The following is a 21,477-nucleotide window of genomic DNA, read 5'->3' as shown; positions in this document are numbered from 1 at the left end:
GTTCAAAGTATCTACAAATTACATTTTTCATTACAGTAAATGCAGGGATTTGCTGACACACTAACTTCTGTGTGTGATGCCGAATTTCTATTCTCAGCTGCTTTTTTTTTATCTTTCCTAGACTACAAAGAAAGCACTAAAAAGAAAATCTTATTTTCTGTTCATGTCTCTTGTAATGCTAAGGAAGGGAGAATAATAGCATTGTAGTCCTGTGGAAGCTGAGTTGCAAGTGAAGGACTGAACGTACTTATTTTGGGGTGAAGCCTGAAGAGTTTCATGAGATAGTTCAGCATCTTTCCAGATGATGTTTGCTGTCTCTCAGGGAAGCAAAAATAACTACAGATGCCCAGGTTTTAGCACACTTCTAGCATGTAATGCTTTAAAAAAACATACAAGTAGTGTTGGGAAAAGCAATTTAGGATTATGTTGCCCGTCTTGGGGAGATGCTTTAGTGGCAGCTGTCAGACTAAGGGAGCTCAGTTCCTCAGCGCGTTGCTGTGGCACTCCCTGGAGAAGAGGAGGGTGTACAGCCAGATGGAGGTGAAGTGAGTGAGAGTCCTGAGAGTCCACTAGCCTCATTCAAACATGTTCTTCCTTCTCTAGCTGTAACCATTCTCCGTAGCAATTTCAGATGACTTCAGAAGTTAATCCACCAGGATGCATTCTGCAGGGACCTCTAGCTACAAAGAGAATGGCATTGAATCAAGCAATGCCCTAGTCGTCAGTGCTAAGGGAGTACCTTTGTGGGGGGATAGTTTTGAGAAATGTAAAAAGTATTAAATTCAGAAAATTATCATTGCCTGCTTGATTTCCGGTATAAGATTCTGAAGCAGGAGCTCCCAGCTTAAACTGCTGTAGGCAGAAGGGAAATGTCAGTTGTAGTTACTGTCTGTTTTCCAGAAGACTAAGATGTGAATAGTTCCATGTATGTTAGTTACTTTCGAGGGGGAGCTTCCCTGATTTTTAGTTTCCAGTCATGTTGCTATTTGATGCAATAAGTAAATGTGTGTCTTTATGTGCTGTCTGTACTCCAAAGTCCATCTTGAAAATTGCGGTCGCTTGGCTTCACCATAGCTTGAAATACATTGTATTTCTGTATACTTGGGTAACCGGTCACAAGTCAAGTAGAGACCTGAGGTTAACCTTATTTCATGAAGGGTTTATTATCCACCTACTTGTTTCAGTTGTTCCCTTGGGTTTTGTTTTATTTTGTCATCAGTTCCTTACTTAAAAAAAAATACATTTTCTGTAATGTTTCATTGCTCTTAAGTTTTTGTATTTAATTCAAAATTCAGGTTGTAGAATACTTAATTTATCTGCCTAAGAGGTAAATCACGTGAATAGATTATTTTTTTTAAAGGACATTACATTCTGAATTTAATTTTGTTCTATTTTACTTTCTGCCTAAACGAAGTAGCCTTATTTGCTACTAGGATAATAAGATCTGCAACAAATGAACCAACTTTGGAGGGAAGTGTTAACAGAGTTACATCTGGCCACTCAGTTGTTAACAATCTTGGACACCGGGCTGTGGACTATGGCAGACAATATCAGCATGTAAGTAATAATCACTGATGCTCCTAAGTATAGTATGTACAACTTGGTTTGCAAGCTTATTTTGACAAGCTTTTTAATAATTTTATTATTAAAATTAATTAAAATCACAAGATTGGCAAATGCTGAAACATTGAATAGACTTTCCTGTACTGAAATACTAGGTTTTGCTCTTAAAATATACAGGTATAATTATATTGCTTTTCAGTTGCTTGGATAATTCTGTTGCTGGGTGGTTCTGTGTACTTTAAAGTTGGAATGCTTAATTGATTTCTGAAAATTACTACTTTGTGATAGAAGAGGGGAAAATCTAAAATAAAATTATTCTGTTATGTTTAGTGCTACTACTGGTTGGGATTTATTTTTTTCTACTTGTATTGCATTATATATTTAATAGTATTTTCTGATTTCTCCAATATGACTGAATTTGCAGTACTATGATGGATTTCCCTTCTTCCTTATCAACTGTATAAAAAATTTATTCATTCAACACCTAAATTACTACTGCTCTTCAAAAAGTAAGAAGCATAATAGAATAATTCTGGTGGCTGTTATATGAGAGGTGTTTGTTTCTTGTTGGTTTTGGGCTTTTTTTCCTCCCACATACTTCAGAAATGAGAAAGTAGCTCATTAAAGTAAATGCAGGATGTTTTGCTGTGAGAATGGTGGGGTTTTTTTCTTGTCAAGTGCCTTATGTGGTTGCTGAGAGCCAGACAAGCCAGTTAAAATTGATGAGTGGAATTTTTTGTAAACAGTCAGCTCAGTGTAATGTTTCCCTGAATTCTTCTCTTCACTAGGATTTGTCATTGTCTCCTATCAGAAGTTGTGATAGAGAACTGTATTTGCTGAAACGAGTACAAGTTGCAGAGGAGGACCTGAATGCAGCTCGTGATTTGATTCAACAGCTGACAAGCACAGTTTCACAAAAAGAGAAAGAAATAGAGACAAAGATGGGAGAATTGAAAACACAGCATGAAAAAGAGCTTTCTCGGCTGGGTCAGGAAAACTATGTTCTTCAGAGTAAGGTACTTTATCATCTTGTATCCCATTACTATAGAATAGGAAAAACATTGCTTCTGAAAATTAAATTAATGCTGTTTTACATGAGTTGTTAATGAAATCCAGATTTACACACACTGCTAGTTTGTAAAAGCATACCTGCTGTTACATTTATTGCCCATAAGCCATGATCTTTTTTTTCTACAGAGATAAACTGTTACCCTCATTTCCATTAGTCTATTTTGAGACTTCTGCATCATTTTACAAAAATTTAACTTGCTCTTATGTTAAAAAAAAAAAAAAAGCGTAAGAGATTAACAGATACGCTTGTTAGAGATAATTACTTAGCTGTTGAGATATTGCTTATTTTTTTGATGCATTGAAAAATGTAGTGTTTTGTCTGTATGGCATATTTCCAGGGTTATTCCACTACGCCCTCCTGTCTAGATACATAAGAACAGAACAGGGAGGGTAAAACTCTGTTAACTTTTCCCAAACTTTTTTATACTTTGTTCCCATTTTGTGATGCTTCTGTAAAACTCCAATAACCAGATTGGCTCATTGGTCTGCTTTCATATCATAATGAAATGTTGATCTATTTACATTGTAAAAGTGTAGTGTTGTAGAGAATTCCATGTTGCTAACAAAACTTTCTTATTAGTTTTGTGTCTTTTTTTCTTTCTGAAAGTTAAGAAGTATGGAAGAACTGACTCAAGAGAAGGGATGGACCCATCATACAGCAATAGCTCCTGTCACCGAAGAAAAACTGGCACAAATACAAAAAGAAATTGAAGATCAAGAAGTCATTATTCAAGGTTATCAACAGGTATACCACGCAGCATATTGAGCTGTGTTCTAGCCAGTTTCAGAAACAAAATTTTTTAATGGTTTCTGCTTTTCTGTTGAAAACTGCTTTCTTGCTATCTAAAAAGTGGATGAAATTTAGATGTGAAGGGCAAACATGTATTGCACGTTTTAGAAGTACTTCACACACCTAGTTTGGGTTGTTTGTCCATGATTCCTTGTAACTGTTCTAAATTGTCTGACAGTGACTTGTCAGTTGAGAACTGGGAAAATACTTTATGGCCAATAAAGAACCACAGACTTTTTGCCCCAAATCCAAAAGAAAACTAGTATTTTTAAGCATTGTTAGAAATCTGGGGGGTTCTATCTTGCAGATGTTTTTCACAGGATCTAAGCAGCTGAGTTCAAGGAAACCTTATTAGTGTGCCTGATTTTTATTACTTAGTCAAACGTAGAAACAGATAATGCAAGCTCAATAATCCTTTTGAATGCTTGCAGCTATAAAACCAAATGGGTTAGTTTAGCCAGCTTCCAGCTGGTGCTCAGTGGCCTTTCTTGGTATGGGCGCACTGTCTTGCCGGAATGGCTGTGAGCATCTCAGATTAGTGATGATTTGTGTCCACAGTATTGGAGCATGGGCAGGCTGAGCTCTGATCTGTCGGCACCCATCCACATATGCAGTTTTAGAATATAGTTGGGGTAGCTTTGCAGAGGAACTGGCCTAGGATTTCCAGAGTGAGCAGGCACTTGGGCAAGATTGTAGAAGTCACTGTAAACTACTCTAGCATAAAGATAATGAAAGTATATATCTATTTTAGAACCTTAGTAATAAAACAGCTAATGTTTTCTTCCACTGTTGCAGTATGCAAACCATGCAAGGCGTAGACAATTGTTTTTGAACTGGACAAAACAGAAATTTATGAACATTCTTTAACTTTGTGTGTCTCAACTTAGGAAAATGAGAGGTTGTACAAACAAATGAAAGAGCTACAAATCCAAAACAAAAAAAATGAGGAACGGATGTTTAAGGAAAATCAGTGTTTAATGTCTGAATTAGTAGCCCTAAGGTAGGCTCATTTAAACATCTGACCTAAAATCTCTGGAATTTTCAGCTGTGTGTATTATTTTATTTGTGAAGAATCACTGCAGAGTCTTATCAGGTGCATGTTTTCCAGTGCTTCTTGGGTTTGTGGTTTTGTTTTTTCTTTTGAGAATTGATTTTTGTTGGTGGAAACTTAATTTAGTCGTCTTGCTGATGTTGCAGACCTGTGGGAAGACTGGAGCCTTCCATTTGGGGAATAGTCCAATGCTAAAATTCAAATATTTTTATTCATATCAGAATGTGATGTATACTACATTGTATACTACACTTGTTCTGGTATTACGGCTCTGCTCATGGGTCAGAATGTTTTGATACTGTTGTAAGATACACAGTGGATCAGGAGCCACAAGAGATCCTGGTAGTGGTGGAACCATTAGATTCACTGCAGTGTACGTATCCTTTGCTACTAATGAGGAAAAAACCTAGCAATTGCATGTACTCCTATTTTACAAATCTTTGCTTGGGAGAGACCTGTACGTGAGTTCCACTGCTGCAGAGTAGGTTTTGTTTCACTCCCTTTTGTAGTCCCAACAAACAAGTTTGTGCAAGGTGAGAAGATTTTGCCTTACAGGTGGAATTTTTTGGTGTAAAGATGTACTGCATAGTTGCTTCTTTCTTTATTTTGAGACTGCACGGATTGACTTCATGGTACTGGGTGGGGGCTTTTTTTTCAGTATGCCAGGTCACCACATTGCATAACTGGTTTTGCTGTTGTCATTTAGAGAAAAGATAGAGAAGATTAATACCCAATCACAAATCGTGCAGGATTCTGAACCAGCCAGAAATCAGAGTTTCACAGAATTGATTTCAGAGCTTCGAGCAGCACAGGTAGGTATATACCAACCCTTTTTCATGTGTTCTTACAAAAAACACATAACCATCCATATTGTAGACTAATAATGTAAATCTAGTGGATCATGCTTATTTGCCACACTTTCATATCACAAATGTCTCATCAAATGAACTTTCAGAAGTAATCCCCTGAGACATGCGCTGAAAGAAGTGCAACATTGCCCTGTTTACTGGCAATTCTGAAATGTCTTGTGAGAGCTTGCAGGAAGTAGTGATACCTCTATCACTTTCCTGCATAAGACAAATCCAGAAGGAAGTTTATCCCTGCTCTTACAGAGTAGGTTCTAGAAAAGAATGCCAGAGTGAGAAGAATCTTCTGTTGACTCATGTAACTTTTTTTGTGTTCCTGCAAATGCTTGTGGTTTTGAGGGTGGATGTTTAGTAAGCTTCATGTTAAAATTAAAGGTTTTCAGGTACTTCCATTGCTCTGCTTATTGCAAGTAGGTTGACTGTTCTGGTACATACTTCCTCTGATAGCTAGACCAGAAATTAAAAGATGCTTCTTCTGGTTTAGTTTTTGTGGTGGTGGTGGTGTGTGTGTTTCTTTGTTTTTTTAAAAAAAAAGACAACAACTGGTTAGTAGGTCATAAGGAAGATCTGGATCCAGGGAGCTTCAGGACCAGCGGAGGTGTTCCTGGTATTCCTGGTCTGATAGTGCTGACTTAGAGCTCATAAGACTCCAGGGCCATCCTTAGTTGCAGCCTCATAGGTGCTGTTGCTACACTTCCCAGCCCTTGGGACCAGCCAAGTAATGAGACTGGACACAAGATCCAAGGATGGAGAGGGACACACACACCACACTAACATGGTCAGGCACACAGATAGCACGGAGAGTAGCGCCTTTGCTCGCGCCGCAGAAATGCAAGCAATACTGTTGGAAACACAAGAAGCTTCTGTGGCCTGATGCTGTTCAGCAGATCAGGACAGGAGTTTGCTAGCAGTAACACACATCTGTGTGCATGCTGGCCCTAGGTACTTGGCCTGTTTACTGGCTGGCCCCAAAATCTCGGTCCCCCAGTTGTGCTTCCTGTTGTGTCCCTAGGACAAGGGCCTCCATCTCCAGAGGTGGCACTGGCACTGAGACCTTTCATCCTACTTAGACTTGAAGTGTGCTACTGATGATATATAAACAAACAAAACAGAGAGTGCATGCAGAAAATGGTGAGAAATAGAATTTAGTAAGATGAACTGTTGGACAATATATCTGTCCATTTAAGCTACAGTCTTGAGTCTTAGAAATAAGTAAAGCTATTTTCTTTATTGACCCTTTCAAAAGGCAGATGTTTTCTACTTCGAAGACAGTTATGTAAGACTTACTAAAAAAAGTAATTTTCTAATGTTAAGCTAAGTTTTCCCATGCTGTGCTATAGCAAGGCCTGGAAATAATAGCAACATTAGGAAACCTCATTGCTGGTGTGGTCTGACGCAACTGTTGTGATTTAATCATTTCATGGTGAAAGAGCCTATTCATTTCTTTTGCATGACAATGTCTGTTCAGTTTTACTAAACAGTTTAGTTTTAGTTGTCTTACTGTTTTCTCTAAAACTCAGAAGGAAGAAACTAAATTACAAGAAGAGATAAGACTTCTCAAACAAGATAAGCAAGCTCTTGAGGTAGACTTGGGACAAGCAAAGAAGGAGAGAGATCTAGCAAAAGTCCAGATTGCATCTACATTAGGTAAAGCACCTTCATTTTGTTGAATAATTTTGCCTACTCTCTGCTTCGCTAAATAAATAACTAAAACTTGTTTCTTATTAGAGTATTACTTAAGTCAAATGCATCTAGACCATTTCCAAACATTGTCTAAACCTCTCATAAAAGCATACAGTGAAGGACATGCTGCAGTACCTTTGGCACTCTATTAGAACGCCTTTTCTTGTACCTAGCCAAACTCACTGTTGCCTGTTAAGTTTGATTTCTTGCCCGTCTTCCACTGGACATGGAAAACAGATGCTTCCATTTATATGGCAACTCTGTTCATAAGAAGAGTTTTACTATGTTGCATTTTGGTCTCCTATTTAGATCTTGCCCATTTTTTACCTATAACTTTTGCCTTGCGACTTTTTTCAACATTCTTATCAGAACTCTTTCCAGTTTCACTTCAGCTTTCTTAATGAGAAAGGGCCAGAAACTGGACTCTCACTTCCAGCATGTCTCTTCTCAAAATGCCCTATCCCTCAATGACAGGAGTATGATCGATCTATATCGAAGCATGTATTTTGTATTGTAATCCACGTTGAAAATTTGTTTACTAGAATTGTGATCAAGAATAGATCCCCCTGGGATTCTGTTTTAAAAATGTTCTGTGGTAAACTGTAAATTGTTGAGTACTTCCATGTAGGAGAGAAGAAAGTTTGTTTTTTCAAATACTCTTGCATTTGAAGTCCTAATTAGGGTCTAGTTTTAAAACTTTACTGCGGTAACAGGATTGTGAAAAGAGTAAATGTATGAAATGTGCTGAGGATAGTGTTGGCTAATTCTTCAATACGTAATTACTAATAATACTAAGGATGTTATATTTTTGTAGGTGAGAAGTCTTATGAATTTAAAGTTATGGAAGAATCGTACAAACAGGAGATTACTCATTTAAAAAGAAGACTTCAGTGGTATGCAGAAAACCAAGACCTTCTAGATAAAGATGCAGCTCGTCTTAAAGATGCAAGAGAAGAAATTGAGAGACTAAAACTAGAGGTGATAATATCTAGCTTTATCTTTAGAAGTCGGAACTTTAAAATTATTTCTTAGTGATGAGTATAAGGTAATCCTGTTCATAATAATCCCATTTTTTTCAAGAAAAAACATGTAAATCTTCATAACCTTTGAATCAAATGTGGATTCTACAAAATTGATATTACTACTTATGCAGTGAGAGTTGCAAGTGCAGAATGCTTAAAACCTGGTTTTGCTTCTACTGAAATCTTGACGATGCTTCTGGAAACAAAAGTAATGTGTTTCCTTAAAACCTGAAAAGTTATTGACTAAGAAAAGGAAGTACATTGTCACATTAACAACTTGGAACAGCCCTCTTGTCATTCTCTTTTCCTTTTTACTCCATGGTATCATAGGCAACACTTATTTATTCTCTTAAGTACCGTTTCCAATACAAATTATCTGGTTGCTGTAGTAAGGAAGAAAAAGCCAAAACGCTCAAATTATAAAGCAAGCAAAACTAATATATGAACGGACTGGAAATAGTCCTGAGATTTGCACTGCCTACTTATCAGATTTGATTTAGGATTCATAGAAATAAAGAATTTTACCAATGATAAAATATAACTGATCTTGGAATTTTTTCATAGCATTTTATTAGAGAGCTCACAGATTAAAGGGGTGCTTCTGAACAGCAGCAAGGCAAGGAAGTCCCTTAAATGCCACCATATCCAACTTTGATCAACATACCATCGCTGTGAAAGAAAATATTTTTATTTGCGTTTTCTTTAGGATGGATTGGTGTTTAAAAACAATGATCAGATTAGTCAAACTATGCTGGCGTAAAAGCATTACTTATGCTAACATTGCCAATATGAGCAAGAAATCAAGATAGCAATACTTCCAACTATAAAAGGTGTAATAACCCTGTACAGTGATAATAGTGGCTGATAAAGGTAGGAAATTCAATTTTAGATTAAAACTTTGAGTCTTTGTGGCCAGGCTTTACGGGAGTGCAGGAGCGTTAGCTATACAGTTCCTTCCCCTGATCCTGGGAGTTAGCATTTATTTGGGCGCAACACAACATTGCTTTTTGGCTGTTTCTGTTTCTCATCACAGAGCATAGCTTTGCAAATCACAGTCTATTTCCTTAACTCACCCTGAATTCGTGTAACGTGCTGTAGGACTTTATATTACAGCTTATTAACCAAGCCTGTATACTGGAAGTATGGAGAAAGAGGCAGATTTACTGGTCTGAAGACAAGAATGTGCCAGAGCTGAAGTTCTCTTCTCAATTTCCATAGCTAGTTTCAGCTCCTTTGTTCTTAAGTGGCTTAAAGAAGCTGTAACTTAGTTTAAGAACCTGAAGAATCAGTTAGTACAGAAGTTACCATTACCAGTTTTTAAGTTGCAGAATAATTCCACTATATTGTGTGTGTTTGAAATATTTCTGTACTACAGGACAATATCTGTGAATATATGTTTCGATTTATTTTCTCATAAATTGGATAGGTTGAGAAGCTCAGAGCTGAAGCTGGAGATCAGTGTGTGCAACAGAAGAAACGTTTGCGAGACAGAGCAGCAGACGCTAAAAGAATTCAGGATCTTGAGCGACAAGTATGCAATAATAGAACTGTGTTTCGTTTAACCTTTATTTCAGATAAGGTCTCTTAAAATACTTACCAGCCCTTTCATAAGGATAAAGCATTAATTGAAGCACTATGATAAAGTAACTTTTGCTATGGAATACTCTTAACACAAAAAGATGCAATTACTAACTTCCAAAGAGCTCTTCTGCTACTATGTTCTAACAAGCTATTTACTGATACGCCTTTTAGAATCCCTTAACATTAAAATAGTGTTTAGAGTTGCTTGGAAAGAGGCAAGAGGGCAAAGGCACACACAAGCTTGCTGTTTTATCTTTTGAGGCTGTTTCGGTCTGTTTCAGTAATCCCTTAACGTTATGATCAGTTTCAACCAAGCTGATTCAAGGGTAGGGGTTTATGTTTTACTGGTTTCCTACAAGAATCATGAAAACTGGGGAGCAGAGACCTTGAAATCTGTTTCTACTGAGGAAAACTCGGATGGAAGTGGGCCTTTCTGAATTTTAGGAGATGGCAGCTGCATTTACTAGGGATGTGGGGCAAAAGGAATGAGCCTCTGCAGTATTCTGATGTGAAGAATATGTTATCCATAGATAAGAGAGGCTTGTTATTAGCCTTGCATGCAAGGTGTTAGTTTTATGTTATTGCAGACTCCAAAATAAAAGCCATATAGTCTGTTATTGGGAGAATAATTTCAATACTGTTATGAAATATCTCCCTACCAGTTGGAAAAGTAGAACGTGAATGTAAGTCCAGGAAAAAGGCAGATTAACAGCATTAAGAGGTGTACAGCTTAAGTGCTAAGAAAATAAATAAAAGGTCCATTTGATGTAAGACAGTCTGAAGACCAGAGCAATATTTTAAGATGATGTATAAGTCAATCAGTAGTAAAAGTAAAAAGTTAAAAAAGAAATTCTTAACATACGCTTCTCTAGATTTCATTCTTTACCCAGCTTAAGCGGATTTTGCTAACATTTTGTCACTATTTCTGTTCGCTTTTCATTAGTACTTTATTCTTTTTGACTTCTGACTGAATTTTCTTTTTGATAGATCAGAGAAATGGAAGGAATTCTAAAAAGAAGGTATCCAAATTCTTTGCCTGCTTTGATTTATGCTGCTGCTGCTGCTGAGAAAACTACTGATCTTTCAGCTAAAACAAACACGGTTGATTTTTTGGAGAGAAGAATAAAAAAGTTAGAAACAGAACTTGAAGGTAAAGATGATGAAGCTAAGAAAAGTCTCCGTGCCATGGAACAACAATTTCAAAAAATAAAGGTAAAAGTTGGCGGCTTGTTGAGTAGTCTTCTCTGCAAGTAACAGCCACAAGGTTGCTGAGGTCTAACACAGAGTAGTGGTGAAAACTAATGGCAAAGACCGCATTCAAGGGAACAAAATACTCAAAGAATTTATAACCAAAACTTCAGTAGCTTCAGGACCCAAGATAAAAAGAGGATTAAAATTGTTACAGTATTGAAACTGGGAGGGCAAATTCTTGAGGCATAATAATTTAATTCTTACAACTAAGATAAGTGGGTTTCATTCTGTGGGTCAGAGGCTACTCTAAGGCTACTTACCTGATTCCTTGCTGTACCCAAGGCTGTGGCTGCAAAGGTCTGCTGACTTTAGCGTTTCTGCAGAGAATGTCTGGGAACACTAAACATTCTATCCCAAAATTAGGTGATAGCGAGTGTGAAGACTTTTGTTAGGAAGCACGGAAGTCTGGCATTTTATTTCAAGGAAGAGGTGAACTGCACAAGTGCTTTATGATCAGGAAAGGAAAGCTTTGGCCAGTTGTTCCTCCTTTTCTCCGTGTGAATAACTCACCGTGCTTTCCTCAGAGGCTACCCAGGCTATTAAGAAGAGTTAGGTTTTCCGTAGCTTATTAGGAAGAAAGAATCTGTGTCTCTGAATTCATACTTATTATAATAAGATCTACCCTGTAAAAGAATTTGTTTAAAAATGTGAAGTACAGTTTTGAGCATGTGACATTAATGTTTGAAAACTTACACATGACAAATACATAATGACAGATTTTTAAAAAATTAAATACTGCTTGCTATACTTAAATAAGATGTTACTTTGTCTGAGTTGGTAACACCTGAAGAGAACTCAATTATATAAAAGTGAAAGTTTCTTGTCAATTTAATTTTCTTTCCTATAGTTACTGTATTTATTGTGAGTGGAGGATTACTTTGTAGTAAATGTTTTGAGTAATTCTGTTTTGCATCAGGCTTAAGTTTGCTTCACGTATTTTATTTTTTTTTACTTGTTAATTTCAGAACTGATTGTCGGTAATACTGATGCATATCCTGTCTTGTGAAATCTTGCTTCAGATGTGCAGTAACTTTAAATAATAATAGAAAGAGCTAATAATAAAAGTACACTTGAGGAAACTGCTTTTTCTTCCCCTCCTCCCACTCCTCTCCCTTAGATACAATATGAGCAAAGACTTGTAGAGCTTGAGCAACTACTTGCCTACAAATTTATGAGTGAATCACCAAAACTGAATGGCGATAAAGCCAGTTCTACAGAACTTGAACAGGAGCTTCTGAATCTAAAGACGACCCATCAGATCACCGTTAAAAACCTCCAGGCAGAAATTGAAAACCTTAAAAGTCAAAATTCCCAATTACAACTCAGAAGTAAGAAGGATTATAAAGACTTCGAGTCTACCGGCTCACAAATGAAACAAGGTAACACAAAAGACAGACTGCTAAAACTAAATGAAGAACTGGTCGCCAAAAATAGAGAAATAGAAGACCTTACAAAAACTGTGGAGACTCTTCAAAAAGAAAGGATGGTGATGTTGTCGGATAATAATTTAAGAAATAAAACCAATAATAAGGGAAACTCTGCAGACATCTTGAAAAAGAATACCTCAGTAACAGATAAAAGGATTTCCAGCAACAGTGAACCCTTCCTAAGCATTTTCAACGATGACAAAATATACCAACCACACACCTTTTCTGATCCTAATCTCTCAGAAGTTCTGCAAGAAAATGCACACCTGAAAGAGGAGCTAGAAAGATTATCGCTAGAAATGAACCAGCAGAGGGTGAAGTCTCAGGCAACACTGGCTTATTCTGAAAATAACATACGAAGGTAAATTCTCAATGTGTTCCTCTAAAAACCTTGTTAAAATGTTGGCTGATACAGGATTGAAGTGACATATTAACATGTCGCCCATGTATGAAGCTAGGTTATACTTGGCCAATGCCCTCCATAAATTTTTATTGTATAGCGTTAATATTTGGTACACATAAACTGGGGTATGCATTCAGTGGGATTTACTTGACCAACCGTAGAAACTTTACACTTCGCCTCATTTCCCTTAGATCCCTTCACAGTCAAAGTAGAGGAAACTGGCATATTTGATTGCAACACATCCTGTTCTAAAATAGGTACCTGAAACAGGACAGCTGCGTTCTGATTTAAAAGCACCTATTTTCGCTCCTTATTTTTCATAAGAGGAGCCAAAAAAAGATTGTGTGAGTTTTCTGTATTCTAGCTGCCTCTAATTAAATGAGGCAAATAGCCAACATTGTAAGCTTCCCACCCTGATGTCCCTCCAGAGCAGCAGAAGTAATGGTGGTGCTATCTTGCAATATATGAAATTTCAAAGGTGTGCCACCTTTAGCACTTTCGATATGTTATGTGTTCAAGTGAGAAAATTTGCCACGTTTTTGAACTGTAACTGCTTTACTAAATCTTTTTTTTTCCTTCACTCTGTTCAGGATACAGGAAGACACAGCAGAATACATTGCATCTCTGAAAGCTTCCCATCAGAGGGAACTGGAGAAGATGATTTGCCAGCATGCAAAGGAGCATTCTACTTCTAAAGTAGCTGAACTAAACAGCAGAATTTCAACACAAGAGGTAAGATACAGTAGATACACTCATTACGTATAGATAATCTATTAAAGTTTTTTCTTTCTATATTACTATAAACTTTAGCTTTCTTTGAAGTAGAATGTTGTTTTAAAAAAGGGCCTGTGATACAGTATTCACAGAATCACAGAATGGCTGAGTTTGGAATGGACCTATGGAAGTCATCCTGTCCAACTCTCCTGCTTAAGCAGGGTCATCTAGAGCCAGGTGCTCAGGACCAGGTCCAGATGGCTTTTGAGTATCTCCAAGAAGGGAGATTGCACAGTCTTTCTGGGCTTAGAAATCCAAACAAGCGCTTGGTCACCCTCACAGTGAAGAAGTTTTCTCTGTGGTCAGGCAGAACCTCCTGTATTTCAGTTTACACCCTTTGCTGTTTCTTCCGTTGCTGGATACCAACTGGAAAGAGCCTGGCTCTGTTGGCTTTGAACCTTTTTCAGGTATTTGTGAACACTGATGAAAACCCCCAGAGCCGCCTTTTTCTCCAGGCTAAACAGTCCCAGTGCTCTCAGCCTTTCCTCATGTGAGAGGTGCTCCAGTTCCCTTCATTGTCTCAGTGACCCTTTACAGACTCTCTCCAGTAGCTCCATGCACAGTACTCCAGGTGTGGCCTCACCAGAGCCGAGTAGAGGGGAAGGAACACCTTTGTCCACCAGCTAGCAGCATTCATGCAGCCCAGGATACCATTAGCCTTTTGTTCGAATGGGTGGCCAGCAGGACACCCAGGTCCTCTTCTGCAAAGCTGCTTTCTAGCTGGGTGGCCCCAGCATATACTGGTGTCTGAGGTTGTTCCTCTCCAGGAGCGGGAGTTTGCACTTCCCTTTTGTTGAAGTTCATGAGGTTCCTGTCAGCCCATTTCTCCAGTCTGTCGAGGAGCCTCTGGATGGCAGCACAGTCCTTTGGTGTATTCAGCTTCCTTCATTTTTACGTGATCAGCAAACGTGCTGAGGGTACGCTTTGCCCCATCATCCAGATCATTAATGCGGATGTTGAACAGGATTGGACGCAGAGTTGACAGTTCTACACATCACATCCCCTGAGTTACTGGCCTCCAGCTAGACGTCATCATGCGCATTGCCACCCGCTGGCCCAGCCATTTCAGTCAGTTTGCGATCCAGCTCGCTGTCCGCTTACCCAGCTCGTACTTCACCAGCTCCTCTGCAAGGGTCTTACAGGACACGGTGTTGAAAGCCTGACTGCTGAAGTCCAGCTACGCGATGCCCACTGCTCTGCCCTCATCGGCCAGGCCAGTTGTGTCATCGTAGAGGGTGGTCAGGTTGGTCACGCGTGACTTCTTCCCCTTTAAGAATCCATGCTTACTGCTCCTGATCACCACCTTGTCCTTCGTGGGCCTGCTAGGTTTGCAGGGTTAGTTGCTCCATCACCTTCCCAGGGACTGAAGCAAGGCTGACTACCCTGTAGTTCCCTGTGTCCTCCTTCTTGCCCGTTTTCACAGTTGCTGGCAGCACACATCGTTGCATCCCGTCATGGCCGTGGGCTTGCCTATGTGCAGTTTGCATAAATATTCCCTGACCAGGTCCTCTTCCCCTAAGAGTGTATCTTTCTCATTCCAGACTTGCCCCTTAGTCCCTGGGGCGCTGGATTCCCAAAGGCCAGTCTTGCTGGTAAAGACGAGTGAAGGCGGCGTTCAGTACCTCAGCCTTTCCCATGGTCTGGGTCACCAGGGCCCCTGCCCCGTTCATCAGCAGGCCCACGTTTTCCCTAGTCTCCTGTTTGCCACCTGGGTACTTAGAGATGCCCTTCTTGTTGCCTTTGCCAGTCTGGCCAGGTTCAGTTCTAGGTGGGGTTGGGCTCTCCTCACCACATCTCTGCATGCTCAGTGTCTCTGTATTCCTCCCAGGTGACCCGTCCTTGTTCCCACGCTCTGTATGCTCCTTTTTTGTGTTTGAGTTTTGCCAGGAGTTACTTGTTTGTCCACGCAGGCCTCCTGGTGGTTTTGCCTGACTTTCTGCTTGTTGGGGTGGACGTCCCCTGAGCTTGGAGGAGGTGATCCTTGAATGTCAACCAGCCTTTTTTGGGCCCCTCTTCCCCCCAGATCCCCATCCCATGGGACTCTTTCCAGCAGGTCTTTGAAGAGGCTGAAGTCAGCTCTCCTGCAGTCTGTGATCGTGCTTTTTGGCCTGCTTCCTCCTCTCAGGACCCTGAAGTCCACCATCTCATGGTCACTGCAGCCAAGGTTGTCTTTGATGTTCACATCCCCCACAAAACCCTTCTGTGCTTGCGCGTTCAAGGCCCAGCAGAGTACCCCTCCTCACTGGCTCCTCTCTCGCTTGGGTCAGGAAGCTGTCACGCTTATGCCTTCCTCTGTCGTTCCTTCAGGAGGTATCAGGGTGGTTGAAGACCCCATGAGGACCTGGGCCTGTAATTATATTCGTGCATGAAAATTTTGGGACAAGTTTTACACGCATCGTATGACGGTAGAAAGAGCTATTGCATTCAGATTATTTCAGAACTTTTTTTAACTGAGGAAAGTAAACTTGAAGATTGAGACTTGTTTTCATACACTATATATGTATGGGTGTGCTCTTTAACAGTCCACACAGAGGGTCGTTAAACAGTGTGCATGCATACATGTTAGAGGTATTGCTAATACATGCATCGCTTATACCTCTGGTACGACAATACTGATTGTGCTTTTGGTGTATTTTTCCTTTTTGCACAGGTTTTCACATGTTGTCATGGGTATTTATGTTCATGACAAACTATTTTTAATCTTTTTGTAGATACTAATAAAACATCTCCAAGAACAAATCGGCGAACAGCAGAGACATCAGGAAGCCCTTTTAGTTTCACAGATGCGAGAGGAACTCCTACAAAAAGAGGTACATTTGAATTTGGATTGGGTGTACCTTGCTGTAACAAAAGACTTGTCGCTTTCATCCTTGTAGAGCCTCAAATAATTAGTAAAATAAGTCTTAGAAACAGTATCTTGGTTGCTTCTACATCAGTTATGTTTGGGAATGCAATGTATTTTTCTAATGCAAACAAGAGAACAAAACAGAACAGAAGGTGGAACTTTGACCTCTGATTTTTTTTTATTATTTTTATTTTTAATTAGTTAGACATGTCTGACATCTGTATGAAGACTGATCAGCAGGTTAATCCAAGCATTCATAGCCTCTGAGAGTTGTGATGGGTAGTAAATAGACCGCAGGACTTCATTAAGAGGATATTTCATTATTGCTTTCAAATTCTTTGTTCAGATAAAGCCTTCCTTGTTTCATCGTTAATTGCCATGAAAGTGACTTAGGCAATTATATTCTTGGTTTTCTCCTTCAACATCTATGAAACTTAAGGTCTTCCTAAGAAGAGGTTAGTTGTAATAGCTCTTCTGAAATTCACTGGTATTTGAGAGAGGTATTTAGGTTTTCCCTAATCTTCTATTAATAGCATATAATCTAAAAATTATACTTGTTTGTGTTTTCATTTTTGTCTTAATATTGTGTAAAATTGCTGTCTGTGTTTTAGCTCAAGCTTTTTGAACCTATCGGCTATACTTCTGTTGTTCTTCAAGTGCTGCCAATTTTTATTTATTTTTTTTTTATCACCTCCTGTTCAGGCAGAGGATATAGCTTCTCTTAGCATTGTGCCTACAATTAATTCGCTATCTCCTTGATGTATGAAAATGGCTAATTTTAACTTCATTTTAATAATACACTAATTAATGTGCAAGAGTTATTAAAAAGAATTCTCCTATTCAGTAGGGGACTGAGAACTCTAGACACTTAATCTTGTTTGCTGCCCTTATTTAGAAGAAATGAGAGAAGCATCAGTATGTGTTTAGTACGTACTTAATTAATCTTAATCTCACTAGACTCGTTCAGTATTTATCTTACCCATGCAAAATTCCATGTCTGTTGTTAAATATTTATGGCAAAGTGAGGGTTTGTAAGGAGAGAAAAAAAATCTATTAAACAAGCTCTTTATTTGCAGAATAAAGGCTGAGGCTTTGGGTTCATATTATGATAGCTGCTGCTTTTCCATACAAAGCTTGTTTTGCTCCAGTGAGCCCAGTATATATAATAGTTTCTCCTGGGAAAACAGGGCAAGAGTACAATGAGACAAATGTTATTAGTTTGTTTCTTCTGTGACTGCTTTGCAGATTATTAATGACAGTGATGGTAAAGAGAATGATCATCCTATCTGATCCATACATTACAGGCTGAGTTCAAGGTGCTGGCGTTTCAGAAAATGTAATGGAGTGCCTTTGTTACAGAAATCATTGCAGAACTGTAGAGAGAAATGTCAAAGTAAAGCCTTGCTTTTCCCCTCTAGCACGATTGCTGTGCTGCTTATAAAATACATTTTAAGCATGAAGTGGTTAAATAAGTTGAGCTGAAAAAAAGAAGGTAACTAAACCTGCAAACAGAATTAGTCACGGTAGGGAAAAGCACTACTATTTGTAATAGGACTGAGTTCTCTGTCTAAAATGGTGGTACCTCAAAAAAGACAAACATTTTTTCTGAGGCTTTCTGGAAGATTGTTACTTGAATACTGACTTCGGGAATGCTGTTCATGGATGTTTTCCATTAACTATACACTTCTTTGCATAACAACTTGCATGTAGCACACAGCTTTGTATTTAACACGGTTCTGTTGCTGGCAAAATATATGGAACCTATTTTCTCCTGGGGCTTTTTTCCCCTCGTAACGTCTTTCCTGCATGAATTTTTCTTGTATTTAATTATGTACTTGAGATCACACATCAGCAGCACTTCCCGTCAGTGGGGCAACTTAGCAGCCACACAGCAGACACGACATTTCACAGACCTTACGAAACAAGAACTTCTGAAGCTTGTCTGACAAATGTGGCTGAAACTGCCCCGCAGGTTCAAAGCTGCTGGAGTAATGCACAGGCAAAAATGTAGTAACATAGGCCTTGCTATTTTAGAAAACCACGTTAAAAAATGGGAATAGTAAGCCGTCTGGGAGTCACTTCCCAGGAAGAGTTGACATCTTACGAAGACCCAATGCTTCCAGCTACCTGAATCGGCAGCAGAGAGCCAAGGATGGCTGCGTGCTTCAACAGGGTTAGAAGTTCTCAAATATACTGGGTACGGGAAGCTAAGGGTTATAAAAAAGGATAAACATCTCAAAGCTTTCACTTTCGTTTACTTATACACATTAAGGAAGTGACCAAAGATGACTTAGGATGTTAAATGAAGAATTATCGAGTTACTTAAAATAGGCAAAGAATGAGAATAAAACAGCAGGGCTTTATAAGAAAGCTTACCTGAATTTATTGAGGATCAGGAAATCAGTTGTAAGTCACTGGTAGAGTTGGTTTGATCTGGCAGTTGTTAGACCAAGTGGGGTTTGTAATCATGTCTGACAGCAGCATGCCTGTTCTTAATTTATTCCTTAGAAATACACTGGTACATTTTAGATTCAGTCTTTATCCAGGGTGTGAGAAGGGATTGTGTAAGAACATCTAGTCATAATACTCTCAATTAATTTTTTCGTATGTTTAGAACGTAAAAATTGACTGTGAATAAGCACTTCATAATTCATTATGAACAGGATTGGATTTATCACATAGGAGTAGATTTTCGTATCCTCAGGCCACTTATGAATGAAAGATCATAATCAAAATCCCTGAGCCCCTATTTAAGCTTTCTCTTTTTATTTTTTTTTAAGATTTCTCTTTTATGTCTTCCTTTATGCAGCTTTTGAATGGAATGATTAAACAATGCAAATATACTTTGAAAGGAATCTGTTTTATACACTGCTTAACACAATGGTAACAATTTTCATCGATTCTCTCAAACTGTAGGTGACAAAATTGTTGGAAGAGCTGAGAGAAGCTAAGGAGAACCAGAGTCCTGAAATGAAACATTTTTTGTGCCTGGAAAAGAAAATCAAGCATATAGAGACCAGACATGCAGAAAGAGAGCAAGAAATTCAAAAGGTACACCAGAGTCTCTCTGCATTTACTTCTCAAGAGCAGTTTATCGGTTTAACTGTAATTTTACGGTATTTGCACAGGCTGGTTTAGCTCATGCTGCAGGGGGGCAAGTACTTTGTGATAGAGCCATGGGTTTGTCTTCGGTGCCTGCTGATACAAGTGAATGTAAATGCATCCTAGTCAGCGCGGCCTTGCTGTGGCAATTAAGATTACTTGTGCATGACTGGCGTACCAGGTGCGTAACTTCCTCGCAACCTGATCTAAAGAGGCTTTGCTTTTGCAGAGGGTTGGACCGCATGACCTCTGGAAGTCCCTTATACCATTAAGTTATTTCATATTTCAATTACGCAGTAGAAACTAGCTGTTGAAAAAACGTTGTAATATGTGAGAGTTTGTAATGCAGAGTTTGTGAAGCTTGATATACTACGCCCCAACTAAACTGTAATTTTATTTTCTAGTCCTAGAAATTCCATTCAGAAAAACTGCATTAAAAGTGTAGAAACATCCTGTAGCAGTCTACCACATACTGGTTTTAATACCCCAAACAATAAGAACAAAAAAAAGGCTTTATCCTCCACAGACTAAAAATCTGGATTTCGAAGGTTGGATCTTTGTGATACAGGTTCTTGGATCTGACGTTTGTATCCCTTGAATAGGAAAAACAATTTTGCATTGATCCTCCCCCCATCTTATGTCATGGCCTCCATCCTGATTTTTCATTTACTGGGGAGGCTGCTATCATCTGGAAAGTTTTCTAGTTCATATAGATATTTTTTTTCCTTAAAACTTCTATCACTTAAATATATGACTGTCTTTTGTTAGTGTTTTAACTTTGACTTCATATATTTAAGTAAAACCTAAGAAGGGCAGTTGGACTAGAAGATCATCAGCCTGTAGAAGTTCTTAGTTTGTGGAGTGAGTTCTACAGGTCTGAAGCCAGATCTCAAGGAATACACTTTTTACGTACAGAATTGTTTACGGTAGAAGGTTTTATTCTCATGTATTTCTACATCAAGCATTTTAATTTTCTTTCCAAAGAGCTGTGCATAAATCACTGGATTAAGAACAAACCCAGCTGCCCCTGATGCTGTGACTTTGTTCACATTCTGTCCTGTTGAAGGCAGCTGTAATAGTTATTTTTTTATACTATTCATTTGCTTCTGTATGTGAGAATTTCTTTACAATTTCTGCAAAGTGCTTGCTGCTGCCTAGTCTGTGATCTATCTCCACTAATCCATATACCTGACACAGTATTTACTAAGATGTTTTGTAATGTATATTTTAAAAAAAATAGAAGTAATAATATACCCAATAATTACTACTAAGTGATTTCATCTTTCCTGGGGCTACTAGCCTTGTTACGTATTAAGCTTTGGGTTTTGTTTGTCCTAGTTTTGTACCTTTAATGATCTGCAGTGGGGCACCAGACAGTTCCCCAAACGAATGATAATGAAATGAACAACGTAGAAAAACTAATTGCTGAACAAGGAAATAGCACATTATCCTTCGTATCAAACCACAAATATAATAATTATGGCCTTTAAGCAATAGAGATTTTTCTTAAAAGAATCTCTTACAATTAATAGTGTTGTGGAGATTTTGATACCTTGTGATGCTTTTTATTTTGGGTAATTTAATAGGATTAAGCCATGGATTCATGTCAAAATGAATTCAAACTTCTATCTGCAGCAGCTTCAGATCTTTGTGACTAAAAGTTATTTTCCAGTAATTCATAGAACTTGTGGTTTTTAAAAAAGTACAGCAGTAGCCCAAAACGTGTCATTTAGATTTGGTTTGTTTCTCTTGCAGAGCATTCTTTTGAATTGCCGTTTAAATGTGTTAATTAAAAGGTTCATTTTGATTACAGATGGGTTTATGTTATGCTCAGCTTTGTCTTAAGTATTCAAGCTTTTAAATTGCTGCTTTGGAGAGGACAAGTTAAATTCTCCTGAGGATCATTAGTCAATAACGGATCCTACCCTTCTGTCGTTAATGCAACTATTTAAAGGAATAAATAAACGATTTCTTGTAATATTCAGAACAAATTGTAAGTACTTAACATGAGCACTGGGCTTTCAGGCCAAGCAGCAAATACAACGAAG

At 38.4% G+C, this 21,477-nt stretch overlaps 1 protein-coding gene across 10 annotated transcripts in view; it reads left to right on the top strand.

The window, feature by feature from the left end:
* CEP162 (centrosomal protein 162) overlaps positions 1–21,477 on the top strand; it is a 51,796-nt gene that overhangs the window by 24,838 nt on the left and 5,481 nt on the right. For 9 of the 10 annotated variants that reach the window (XM_037391008.1, XM_037391005.1, XM_037391012.1 and 6 more), the window contains 13 exons: positions 1,415–1,557; positions 2,352–2,579; positions 3,242–3,379; positions 4,312–4,424; positions 5,182–5,287; positions 6,862–6,988; positions 7,839–8,002; positions 9,473–9,577; positions 10,615–10,839; positions 11,996–12,666; positions 13,299–13,440; positions 16,194–16,292; positions 19,244–19,378. In XM_037391008.1, coding sequence (XP_037246905.1) covers positions 1,415–1,557; positions 2,352–2,579; positions 3,242–3,379; positions 4,312–4,424; positions 5,182–5,287; positions 6,862–6,988; positions 7,839–8,002; positions 9,473–9,577; positions 10,615–10,839; positions 11,996–12,666; positions 13,299–13,440; positions 16,194–16,292; positions 19,244–19,378 — 2,396 coding nt within the window. The remainder of the gene's footprint in view (positions 1–1,414; positions 1,558–2,351; positions 2,580–3,241; positions 3,380–4,311; positions 4,425–5,181; positions 5,288–6,861; positions 6,989–7,838; positions 8,003–9,472; positions 9,578–10,614; positions 10,840–11,995; positions 12,667–13,298; positions 13,441–16,193; positions 16,293–19,243; positions 19,379–21,477) is intronic. The other variant, XM_037391007.1, reaches the window with a different exon arrangement.

The sequence above is a fragment of the Falco rusticolus genome, chromosome 6, assembly GCF_015220075.1.
Source record: "Falco rusticolus isolate bFalRus1 chromosome 6, bFalRus1.pri, whole genome shotgun sequence".
Lineage (NCBI taxonomy): Eukaryota > Metazoa > Chordata > Aves > Falconiformes > Falconidae > Falco > Falco rusticolus.
Note: the sequence above shows the minus strand (reverse complement) of the source record. Positions and strands in the feature narration are given on the sequence as shown.